Genomic DNA, 13153 nt, shown 5'->3' with positions numbered 1-13153 from the left:
CAGTAACTCCTCTCAGGATGACTCCAAGGGCTGGAGAACCTCTGCTTTGGGGTTGTTCAGCCTAGGGACAAGAAGCTTCTAAGGAGACAATGCTGGAGCCTTCCAGGGATTAAAGCTGGTTATATAAAAAGAGGGAGAGCAACCTTTTACCTGGGCAGATAGTGATAGGTCAGGGGGGAATGGTTTTAATCTGAAGGAAGGTTGGGTTAGATCAGATATGAGCAAGAATACTTTGACAGTGAGGGTGGTAAAACACTAGAACAGGTTACTCAGAGAGGTGGTGGATGTCCCATTCCTGGAAACATTCAGTGTCAGGGTGGATGAGGCTCTGAACAACCTGATCTGCTCGAAGATGTTCCTGCTCATCGCAGGGGCGTTGGACAAGATGCCTTTAAAGGTTCTTTCCACCTCAAACTATCCTGATTCTATGATTTTCCTGTTATGGGAAATGCTGGCACATCAATTCCCACTTTTTACACGATCCAGAATTACCTTGGGGTAAAAACAAGTTTGTGTCTCGATGTCTGCCTTCTAATTTTGTACAGACAGTAACAGAGAAGTCCCTCCCACCACAGATTTACTACTACCCATAATTGTACATTGCAAGCAGGCACAGAGCAGTGCGTGGGTGACTCAAAGCCCTGGCACACATCCTCTTCACAGCTACTTATAGGCAGGATGAAAATAAACTTCTTGTTGAATTGAACATGATGTTCTGGCAATTTAAGAGGCAGAGCCTCTGCCTCCTGATGGGCAGCAGACACAAGCAGCTTTATGAGAAGCAAAACCAGGGCACTCCCATTTCCCCTCCCTTTGCCTGGGCTGTGAGAGGGATCCTTCCCACCACCTCCCTTCCCAATTCATCTGCAAAACCACCTGACATGAGGAACAATCAATGCAGTTGCTGCTGGCTACAGCTCATTTACTGATGGCTGGATTGATTGCTCCCTTGTCAGTGCAGGGTCCACAGGCACACACACGTGTCCAAGTGTACCCAGTTCACTCCTCCCTTTGGAGAGGATCATCACAATCACATGGATCCTACTAACACCAGCAACAGGAGTCCAAAGTGAAACTTTTGGCTTCAGCTACAAATCCAAAAGAAATTCAGTTTTGTGGCAATCATACACACAGATGCTGTGCAACAGATTCTATGAAAAAACATATATGGGAAACAGGAACACATTTTGGGGACAGATAAGAAACCACAGAAACCTGAGCTATTTTTCACTGGATTCTGCTTGAATGCTTGCTTGAGTCTGGCAGGCAGGTGAGATACAGACTAATTGGAGGAGAGAACTAGAAAGGAAGGAGTGTCTGAGGTGTGAAAAGTCAGCACAGCCCCACATGCACACAGGGGGCTGTACCTGTCCCAGCCTGGCCTCTCATCAGCCATGCTGTGCCCACACCTGCAAGCCCTCAGCCTGCTGTGGCTTTGCTGGGACGCAGCTCCCACAAAGGACAAAGCAGACCCTGCTGAGGGTACCTGTGAGGGCAGAGCATGTGGCAGCAGCCCCTGCTCCCAGGACACATTGATGCATTGCCCCTCTGACTGCAGCCCTGGCTGCTGTGCCATGCAGATCCTCAGCCTGCTGAGCACTCAGTTGCCTGTAACTGTCCAATGTGATCAGCCCTTGTGTAGCAGTGCTCCCAAGACATTCATTCCCTTCAATGAGAAGGGGAAATCTGGCAGCATGAAGCAAACATTGATCTCTGATCAGTAGCCAGAGGCACGTGTGCGAGTCGCTGCGCTCACAAACGTGACCTTGCTCCAGAGGGGATGAGCCATTTGTGGCTTTCCCTACACCCCAGATCCACATCTACACTTGTGCTCGTGTCCAGCAGGATCCTGGCAGGGCTCTGATGGCAGAGGGAAGGTGTTTTGCTGCAATTATGCACCACACATGCTCACCAAAGGAACAAGCCAGGCACCACAGCTGCCCTGCCCCTCTGAGAGCAGAGGGAGCTCATGGACGTCACAGGACTCACATTTACCTTGCACTGGGAAAACAAACACCTCGAGGCCATGTGCAAACTGAGCACTGAGGTGCCTTGAGACACAGCTGGCTGTACCTGCAGGGTGTTCTGGGGAGAGCCACACGTGACTGAGCTAACTTGCAATGATCTGCTCCTCTCAACCACAGGAGGAAGACTGGGAGAACATGGGAGCAAGCAAAGTCTTTGGCTTTTTAGAGATTATAATAAATACATGCTATCATCTCTCTGAGCCCAAATTACTGGAGAAAACATTCTAAAGGTAGCCTGAAAATACACCCAGAACACTCCCCAAGCTTCAAACCACTGAATAATACCTGCTGCTTGAAGGTTTATGCTCACTTTGCACAGAACAGCAGTAACATAAAATCTTTGCAATTTTTCTGAACATGATAAAGAGCTGCACATAAAATACTGTGTATCCATTCCCTTTTACCCCCCCCTACACTTAGGGTGATTAGTATTATGAGGAAGTGTTGGTGTCTGTCCAAACTTGGAGCATCTCTGACATGTACAGCAATCTCTGAACTGTACCCAGACACCGCTTACAGCAAAATGACTCTGGTGCCTCCAGCTGTGCTCAGTTTCCCAGAGGCAGCTGCAGTCACCTCTGAGTGCTGCCAGTCCAGCTCCACTCACTGCTGCTCTTGGCATCCCTTGGTTTAAACTAACAGGGAAACAAAATCCTGGGCTGAGCACTCTTAATATGAGACCATGGCAATTCCAGTGACACTGTGGGGGAAGCTGGACAGAGGTAGGAGCAGCCTGCAAGTAACTCAAGCATTTTCAAGCAAGGTTCAAGACCTTCCCCAAAAGACCTGGCCCCACAGGTGCTCAGAGGGAGCACTCCTGCCTCACCAGGCAGCACAGAAATACCAAACCTAGGTTTTCATAACACCCAAGAACAGAAGAGCATTAATTGGCTGTTTTTCCCAGAAGCAGGAAATAGATATCCAAATCAGCTAAAAGGAAATCATTATGGTCACACAGCAGAAGTGGTGGACTATGTAAGTGCTCCCCATGGAGCTCACAGTCACCTTGCTGAGGTGAGTCCACGTGGGGCTGTGAGCTCCTGAGATAAAAAAGAACAGAAATGAAAAGCACAAGACTCACCCAGCCACGACCACGCTGTGTTGCAGCAGTGCTGGAGCCTCCTGTCCACCTCAGGCACCTCCAGCCATGGCTGCTGGGCAGCCCAGGAGCCAGGCTGGCCCCGGGTGAGCCCTCCTCAGCCAGGGGCAGTGACTTCACTGGATCCACAGGAAATGAGGCAGGACTGATTCAAAATCACCTGCACCATACAAAATCCTCTCTCTGCAAAGTCCGTGGGGACCATCCATAATTACTGAGGGCTCAGGTTTTAGCCATCACAAAGGCTCCTTCATGGCAGGTGCGTGTTTCATCCTCCAGAGCCTCACACCAGAGTGATTCTCCCTGCTCTGCAGTCTGCTGGTAATTGTTATTCAGCTGGAGTTTGTTTCCTTTAAATATGAGATGTGAGCATCCTGTCTGGCTGCTCAGTCCCTTCATGCTCTGTTCTGTGCTCCCTGTGGTGTGAGGGGAGTCGCGGCCACGTCCCCAGGCCTGGTGTCCCTGAGGCGCGGCGGCGTTCCCGAGGCCACGGCTCCCCCAGGGATGGACAGTCCCTTCTGAGGAAACTCACTGAGCTCTGCACACAGGGCGTGTTTCTGCTTCTGCCAGAGACAGGATTTCACAGCTATCAGCTTCAGGGAAAACATGAGATAAATATCCAGAATAGAGCACCTGTTGCTCGGAGCCTGCAGCACGCACAGGCCGGCTCACCTGAGCAGAGGCACAAACTCACCCAAAATGGTTTCTTACATTAAAGCTCCTTCAGCAGGGGTGTGGATTCAACAGGGGTGACCTGTGCTCTGCCAGGAGCCCTCACTCAGAAGATCTGTCCTTGTCTCGCTCTGGCTGGCAGCAGGTGGGCCCTGAAGGCGTTCCTGGGGCTGAGGGGTCCCCACAGAGCAGCTCGGCAGGGCGGGCTCTGCCCTGCAGCGGCCACGGGGGTCTCGCTCTGAGGGGTGAGCGCACAAGGCAGGGGAGTCACTCCACAAGCGGTAAAGTGTCACAGTTCAGATGGCCACGGTACCCAGAGCATCCCCATACAATTTCAGAAGGCTTTAACCCATACAGAGCAACACCATACCACATCAGAAGGCTGCAAATATCTGCCCTTTTTAAGCCTTTAGCCCACGCTTTTATCCCCCTCATGTTAATGCATTGCACCTGTGTGCCCTCTGTTCCCTTTGTGATTGGTCAGTGCCCCTGGGCACTCCATGGCTCCTTGCTGCCAATGCTGCTCACCTGTTTTTCACAGCTGTGCCCATCCCAATCCCCACAAACTGTGTGCTCCACACAGCCCCATCCCAATGACCCCAAACTGTGCCACACACGGCCCCATCCCAATGACCCCAAACTGTGTGCCTGCAGTGAAGTCCTGCAGAAAGGGGGTCTGGAGCCCTGAGTCACCCTGAACCAGCTCAGCAGAGCTGTGTGGCCCCAGGCTGTGCTCCAGCCCCTGTGACCCATCACTGTCAGGGCACCTGGAGCCCTTCCCCTTCAGCAGCTCAGGAAGGAAGTGAAAGTTGTCTCTGGGCACAGAGAGGCTTCTCCTGAACAGCAGAAATAACAAATAGACCTGAAATGTCCCCAGACCTTGATAACAACATTGTCCGAGGTTTTTGCCACTTCTCCTTTGATTGTGACTCTCCCTGTACTTGGTGTTTTCACTCTATCCCCACCTTCCTGAAACCCTGTTAGAAATTTATTTTTAACCAAAGTCTGTGTCTAGTCTTGTGACTGTGACGCAACGTTTGGAAGTGTGGTCTGTATCTCTGAAAAACCCAGGATAAACCCTGCAGTGCTCTCAGATGCACATAGTCCTGTGTCTGTCTGCACCTTCTCATTCTGCTGGGGGTAAAGCTGAGGGTGTGCACAGAAAAATGAGCACTTACACGTATTTATCAAAGCCAAAAGGGAAATGGGGTTTAAATAATCAACCATCATACATATTATATATAAATACAGAGCATTCACACAGAATCACAGAATATTCATATACATTTCCATTCTCATACTGCTCTAATTATTCTGTTAGGCTTTTAATCCCCCAGTTTAAAAGGGGCCTCTGAAATCTAATGTACAGATTTGGGAGAATCTATCAATCTCACATGGCAGGGCTGTAATCAAGAATAGCTGAGAGAAGCATATGAGCAGCAGGTCGGGTGATCTTTCATTTGCAGAGGAGCTCTCCAAGTAAGGCATTCTTCCCTGATTTATATTACAAAATTCACTTTATATGTTTCAAACAAAACCTAGCTGGACTTGTGTAATTTCTGAGACATGCAGGGAGGAGTCCAAGGGTAGCAGGAATTTAAAATACACGTTTAAAGCCTTTAGTTTCAGCATCATTCCTGTTTCAGTTGGGATTATTGCAACTTCTGCTGCTGGAGTATCTCACCCAGAGGTCAGGAGAAAAGCCTTAGGTGATAGAAAGCATTAGGAAGGGAGAGTGAGAGTTAGGTGTAGGTGTTTCTGCACAAGAGCTCATCTATCTAAGTTTTCTGTTAGTGTGAATTTGGTGCAGTAGTTGTGGCGCTTCCTGTTGCCAAAGATGAGAGTTTTTCCAGAGGGTTTAATTAAAAAAGGGTGAGGAGTTGTTGGTCTGATAACATATGACCACTGAGTTATTTGGAAGGTGTATTGGGTGGGGCTCACAAAACAAGGAAAAATTAGAATTAGGTGATTTTACTGGTTTTGGTTTTTTTTTTTTTTGCAGTGTGTTAACAATTTTCTTCATTTTTCCATATGTGATAAAACATAGATCCTGCTACAGCATGACTTTAAAATTATTCATTTATATACCCATCAGAGGAACAACTGCAGCAGTATGCAGTGTGGTCCCCACTCTGAGTATTTCTTTGTGTCTGTAACTTCATCTCTGGTTTGGCAACATCTGCTGGGAGCAGAGGATGAGAATCCTCAGCACTGCCAGAACGTGGGCCAGGAAGCATCGGGAGCTCTTTCCGATCTGCTGGCTGCATTCTGACATGAAAACCAGCAAATGCAGCCTCTCTGTGTGTGTCTGTGTCTGTGTGTGTCTCTGTGTATGTGTGTGTGTCTGTGTGTGTGCATCTGTGTGTGTCTGTGTGTCTGTGTGTCTGTGTGTCTGTGTGTCTGTGTGTGTCTGTGTGTGTCTGTGTGTGTCTGTGTGTCTGTGTGTGCATCTGTGTGTGAGTGTCTGTGTGTCTGTGTGTCTGTGTGTGTGTGTGTGTGTGTGTGTGTGTCTGTGTGTGTGTGTGTGTGTGTGTGTGTGTCTGTGTGTCTGTGTGTGTCTGTGTGTGTCTGTGTGTCTGTGTGTCTGTGTGTGTGTGTCTGTGTGTGTCTGTGTGTGTGTGTCTGTGTGTGAGTGTCTCTGTGTGTGTGTCTGTGTCTGTGTGTGTGCATCTCTGTGTTTCTGTGTGTCTGTGTGTGTGTGTCTGTGTGTGTGTGTGTCAGTGTGTGTATGTCTGTGTGTCTGTGTGTCTGTGTGTGTCTGTGTCTGTGTGTGTGTGTGTGTGTCTGTGTGTGTCTGTGTGTCTGTGTGTGTCTGTGTGTGTCTGTGTGTGTGTCTGTGTGTGTGTCTGTGTGTGAGTGTCTGTGTGTCTGTGTGTGTCTGTGTGTGTCTGTGTGTGTGTGTCTGCCTGCCTAGGGGAGGGCTGCAATTACCTGAGATCCTCTGCAGATATCCCAGTGCCTCCTCGTGGGGGAGGCTCATTTAGTATGCGCAATAAAATCGCTGTGGCACCGATCATATGATTGGGAGAGTCAATCCTGAGGCAGCACTACTGAAAAGGGGAGGTGGAACCAAGACACTCCGTGCAGACAGCCGGGCTGTGAGCAGCACACGAATTGCACTCAGCAGGCAGGAGCAGAGCTGGGGCATCGGGCTGCTGGTGAAAATCCCAGGAAAGCTTTATTTCTGCCCAGTCTGCCCCTGTCAGGATGCGCTGCTGGTGTGAGTGAGAGAAGGAAATGTGCTGCTGTGCATGATTAAAAGGTGAAGGCAGTGATAGAGGCAGAAGATCTCTGTGAAACTCCTTTGATAACCACCTTGAGAGTGAATTTTACCTCTGGAGAGGGCTGGTTCCAGCTGTCTGGAAAGTGTCATGAAGAGGATGCAGGTTCCGAGGAAGCGTTTCACTGACAGCAGAGCAAACTAGAGGAGAACTTTTACCTGCATTCCTGGCATTTGGGAAAAATAATATAAGAAAGAATTCTCTGCCAGGATTCTTTTTTTTTTTTCCTTCTTCACGAGTCCTGGAGAGAGATTTTGTACACACCAACCAGAAGTCAGAATTCTACAGACTTTCCAAAGAACAGGCATGGTACAAAATGTGATTTTGGTGTTTTTCCGCAGGCGACTCAGCCAAAGACCCGCTGTTGAGGAGCTGGAAAGAAGGAATATACTGAAACGTGAGTACTTTTTTTTTCTAAAGTATTTTATGTATGTCTGTTGAAATTAGTGATTGTATTTCAAGAACATATTATTTTGAAATAGATAAATTAATTCACTGGGATAATTTTCTGTGCCTAAAAGTTTTAATTTTTCACAAAGACTTGCAATTTGAGGACAGAAAGAACCGTTCAGGTTCAGGCTTTCAAATAATTTTCATTCTGATTCCACTGTTACTGGTGTCTGAGAGGGGAATGCGATCTGAGTGTCACAGTGCCATGAGACTTGGAGTGACATTTTTCAAGACATGGATTTTCAGGACAAACACTGAATAGCACTGGCAATAGAGTGGCTGGGGGAAGCATCCTTGCAGAGATGTGATTCTGTCCAGCTCTGTTTGCTCATGTCACTGGAGATCTGCCAAGTCAAAGATCAGATACCAGAGATACCAGAATTATTAGAGGGACAGTCCCAGGCCTGGGACAGGTGCTGCCACAGGGGAGTGTTCTCAGCATCTCTCAAATTCAGGCAAAACTTGCAATTCTTTTCCTAAGTGTTTCCAAGGGATCAAACAAGTGATGAACATAATCCCTTCCCTTAAAACTGCTGAATTAGGGGAAGGTGAGAGCTTTGAAATTGTCTCCACTATGGATCTCAAAAGGGGAAATCCATCTGCTGTTTAGTCTCTTTAATGCTGAGAGACAAAACCCAGAGTGATGTGAACTATAGGTTCTCATTAAACAAACATAAAGCATAAAGCCACAGAAATCTGTCATACAAGCAGTGCTGCCTACACTGTTTGATTTGTATTTAATCATGAGATTGTAATTCACTAGGAAAAAAGTCATCAGCAATGCGTAACCTAAAATTGTGTATCTCAAAAACTTTCTTAGTGATTTCTAGGGAAAAACCTTATGCTCTTGCCATTGAAGTTATTTGGGATTTCATTCAGTTTTCACACAAAGGGGTTCCACAGGCAGCCTGTATTTAGCAGTGTTTTCTGTACAGTTCCAATGCACAGATCACACACAGTAAAATGAACTCTATTTTGCATGTGCACAGCTTGAGGAGGAAAAGAAACCCTCTTTGCAACATGAGTGGGTGAACTTGGCCAAACTTCACCTGTCATCTACCAGAGAGGCAGGAAAATGCAGTAACCCAAGATCCTGAATTATGTGGAGACAGATTTTCAAGAGTCGGTAACTAAAATCTCTGAAAATCTGTTTCTTTGGTTTTTTTCCTTGGCTAAGGAAAAGCTGATCTCCACTGAAAAAATCTGTTCCTTTATGTTTACTTTTTTGAAGTGTGCTGGTTACATCCTTAATCTGGGTTAAACTGACCAGTTTTAATAATAAAAAAGTTTGAATACATTCATATAATGAGCTTAGAGAGAGATAAAGCAGAAAGGAGATAAAGCAGAATTAAAGATACTTCCTGAATACCAGCTAAACATACTGGTCTGGATTTGTATCTCATTTAAAGAGCTCCCAGCATGGAGCAAATTTATTGACTTCTGTTGAGTTGCTCAGGCTTTATACAGGTTCAGCTGGGATCAGAACCACTTCCATTTTATTTACCTCTGCCATTATAATAAAAGCTGAGTATCCTGTACAGCTGTAGCAGTATAAAAGCCCTTCAGTGAAATCCCCACGACCTCCTCCAGGTGTAATAAGGGTTTGTGCAATTTTGTGCATTTCCCACCATCTTTGATGTTCATAATTGGTACTGCTGACAGAAGTTCTTTCATGGACTCAGAATTCACATTTGTACAGCTCTGGTAAAGAAAGAGAAGCATATTGCAAAGTACAACTACTGTCACTTTAAAGCAAATCTCAGCAAGATTTCAAACAGTGATTTCTTATCTCCTTCAGGGAGTTGTTTCTGAGATAAAAGTAATACCTAAAAAGCAAACTTAAAGCCAGCACTTTCTTACAATTTTGTTGATTTTCCAAGTCCTTTAACCATGGAAACTCTACTGGCTTCCCACCAAGCATGAAAAGCAAATGAACTAAAATCACAGGCCAGGTGTCAGATGTGTCCTTGCTGAACAGAAAGCCCAACTCAGGCCAAGAAGGCATCTCTTGAACCCCACTGTGCAGTCCCAAGGAGATGCTTTGGTGTCACACAGAGCTCAGAATGAGCTCCAGCTCTGCACAGGCCCCCTCAGCACTGGGAGATCTCTGCTGAGATTTACAGAACCAGCCCTCAGCAATGAATGGAGCTGTGTGGGCAGAAGGATGGTGACGGGAAAAGCCTCTCTGGGCTGGCTGAGTAATAATGCCTGAGTCTTAGAATCCCCTTGCCAGCATTTCATATCAAATCTCAGGTTTGTTTTTTTCTTTTTTTTGTAAAAGAACTATTTCTTTTATTTCTTGAAGCTGGAAATAAGCACTGAACCCAAGTGAATAGAAATAAGTTACTACACGTTTATATTTGGAAAAGTATTTTTTGATTGGAAAGGTGTATTTTTGGCTTTTCTTTGGGAATTAGAATCGCAGAATCACAGAAATGTTTGGGTTGGAAGGGACCCTAAAAATCCTCTTATTCCAGCCTCTGCCATGGACAGGAACCCTTTCCACTGGACCAATTTCCCTCTAAGGCTTCCAGGGATGGAGCAGCCACAGCTTCTCTGGGCAGTTCTTTCACTGCATATCACATCATATCTTTAAAAGGCACTACACCACAGAAAATTATCTCTTTTTAATTAAAAAAAAATACGAAATAGGAATATCTACTGTAAAATGGGTGAACTAAAGCTGAATGAATAGCTTCTTGCAGGTGTCTCTATATCTAAGAATACCCTCTACTTTTGAAAGCTGTTCTCTTTTACACATTGCAGACTGAAATAGCTGCTCATCCCTGACACAGCACTAATTTTAGCTGACCTGTTCTCTTTACATTTTGTGCCTTGCCACTGAACTATAATGCAGCACATTACAGCATTTTAAATTCATTTGATTCACATTTGTAGCCTAGCCAGGTGGAGCTGTGCACTTCTATGTTATTTTAAATAGATTTGATTGCATCTCAGTGTCATCTAATGAGCACAAAAATCAGGGAGAAAAATGCTTCATTGTTAAAAATATCTTGGAAATCCATCTGCAGTGCTAGTGGGTTTTGGAGGCATAGTAGAAATCACGTGTGTGCTTTAACACTGGAAATATCTAATGCAAGAGGTATAATAAACCTCAGAGTAGTACCCAGAGAATCCCTGAATGGTTAAACCTTTTTCTCTGGCTCTGCAGCTTTGTTCAGGTCACGGGCTCACGCCTTAATTTAGTAACAGCTAGTACTGGGAATAGAAACGCCATTAACTCCTTTCCTAAGGCAGGGGATCTATTTCTCACTGTTACAGCACTCCAGGCTATTTTTAGAGCCAGCGTGTAGGAGTTCTCACGGCTGGAATGTTAATAGGCACAACACACAAAGACAGGGGCCGAGCTCAGAGCTCTGCACAGGAACCCTGGCAGGAGGAAGGGGTCTCATGTCAGGGAAAGCCAAGGTGCCAGCCAGTGCCAGGAGTGATGCAGCCTGAGGGAGCAGGGCTGAGGGCAGAACGGGCTCTCCCTGGAGCTGCTGCAGTGACTCCTGAGCATCTGACAGCATGAATGGCTCCAGCAGTATGGAGAGTAAAAAAGGAAGATGGATCAGCTATGGAGTGTGTTGGTTTTCCTTCTGAAGCTGATCCGAGTGGAGTGTTGGTGTGGCTGTTCCATTAAATCCCCGTGGAGTTCAGAGCTGACACTGGCACCAGCACGGTGTCCTCACAGAGAGGTGACTCCGTGCTCCAGCTCACACCAGAGATGCACTGAATTACCAAAACACACAACTGCCAGCTGCTTGTTGGGCTGTGCTCACTATTGCCTGGAACCTGGGAGAACACCAAACTTCCTCATGAGGAAAGTCATCTTTTTTTTTATATTCTCTGCAGAACGAAATGATCAAACGGAACAGGAGGAGAGGAGGGAAATCAAGCAGAGACTGACAAGAAAGGTAAAATCTTGCAATACTTGCTATTAGCTTTTAGAAATTTAGCAAAATTATTATAATATCACCCAGCCATAGAGGTTGTTATTACACAGAACCTCCCTTAATATGCATCCTCCTCAGCAGTGTCTGGTAGCAGTGTCTGGTAATATCAATTATAGACATACCTACCTTATCTCAGCTAGATGAAATTGAGTAGAATATTTACATATAAATTTACTCAGAAAATGGATATCATGGCATATTTTTCAGCTCCATTGCTGGTAAAGGACTTTTTCATTCTTTGTAGCAGAGCTGACTCCTTGCTGAACACCATGTCTGCTCCCATAGTACATTTCTTTTTGCATTTAAAATATTCTCAGCGTAAGAAAGAAATCTTGTTGTTCTGTTCTTGGAAATCCCTAATGGAATTACAGACCAATATGCTGATAACTTGTTCAGGCTTGACTGAAATTCTTACAGAGTCTAGTGCTGAGAATCTCACACAGACAATCTGCCTCTGCCTGTAGTAGACCATCCTCCAGCATCCAGAATTATCCAGAGATCATTAAAAAATCCTTCATGATTCCTTTACATTTTGAAAATATATTTTATCAATATCTGGGTTAAGATATTTTCTTCTTTTGTCCATGATAAAGGCACTGTGCTGTAGCTCCATTTAAACCATTATTACTCTCCTAGCAGTTCTCCAAGTGGTGAAATATTTCCCTGGAGTTTCCAAGGGTTGGGTGGTTTTCCATATTTGTAGATGCACACTGAGCCAAGATGAAAAGAAGCAAATATTGCATTTTTCACTGACTCATTTGTTATTAACCCTGGTTTTATTTCACAAAATTCTGAATACAGCTTAACCAGAGACCTACAGTTGATGAACTGAGAGACAGAAAGATCCTGATTCGATTCAGTGATTATGTGGAAGTGGCAAAAGCACAGGACTACGACAGGAGAGCAGATAAACCATGGACACGACTGTCAGCAGCAGACAAGGTACTGACAAACAACAAAGTTCTGGTTTCTCCTTGCTTTGTAATGATACATGACATTCCCAACAGACTTGAACCTCTGCAACATTTCAGCTCTGTAAAATTTTCCATGATTTTTTATGTTGAAATCATACAAATGTCATAAAAAAGCCGATTTAGTACTCAAAAGGCTTCCACCTACCCACCCAAAGAGGTGGATACAGTATTTAGGTTCCAAATCAAAACCATTTCCAGCCAAGAGAGTATTAACCCTTATTCTCAGACTGGAAGTTTTGTCCCACACATGCAAAAATTTCCTCTCCTTTTTCCTATGAATGCTCAAGGAGTCACTGGACTCACATTCTCCTGAGCATGAACTCTCATTCTGCCCCATCACATACCTGCCACGGAGCTGATTCACAGCCCAATTTAAGTGTCACATTTAGGTGCTTGAGTAGTAAGAATAGTTCACCATGATTCCAGCCAGAGCATTGGGAAGTTTCAGGGCTCCAGGAAGCAGAAGGAGCAGGATGCTGAGACCATTACTGGGAAATGGCAAACACAGGACTGTTAACATGGCTTTGTGCTGAGACCTCAAACACTTTGGTTTCCATCCCAGTGTCTCCCCAGTAAGGGACAAATGGGATTAGAGAACTCATAGAAAAGGAACAGAGCACTTCTACTCCTGCAGCTGCTCTCCCAAGCTCTCTGAAATGGTGAAGAAGCTATTCCATAGCAATCAACAGAA

General features: G+C 45.5%; 1 protein-coding gene across 3 annotated transcripts in view; it reads left to right on the top strand.

Annotated features, from left to right (window-relative positions):
* PHACTR3 (phosphatase and actin regulator 3) overlaps positions 1-13153 on the top strand; it is a 100141-nt gene that overhangs the window by 84283 nt on the left and 2705 nt on the right. For all 3 annotated transcript variants that reach the window (XM_036395555.2, XM_036395554.2, XM_036395556.2), the window contains exons 9-11: positions 7421-7476; positions 11388-11449; positions 12290-12430. In XM_036395555.2, the coding sequence (XP_036251448.1) occupies positions 7421-7476; positions 11388-11449; positions 12290-12430 (259 nt within the window). The remainder of the gene's footprint in view (positions 1-7420; positions 7477-11387; positions 11450-12289; positions 12431-13153) is intronic.

This window comes from Molothrus ater, chromosome 17 (genome assembly GCF_012460135.2).
Source record: "Molothrus ater isolate BHLD 08-10-18 breed brown headed cowbird chromosome 17, BPBGC_Mater_1.1, whole genome shotgun sequence".
NCBI classification, from domain to species: domain Eukaryota; kingdom Metazoa; phylum Chordata; class Aves; order Passeriformes; family Icteridae; genus Molothrus; species Molothrus ater.
Note: the sequence above shows the minus strand (reverse complement) of the source record. Positions and strands in the feature narration are given on the sequence as shown.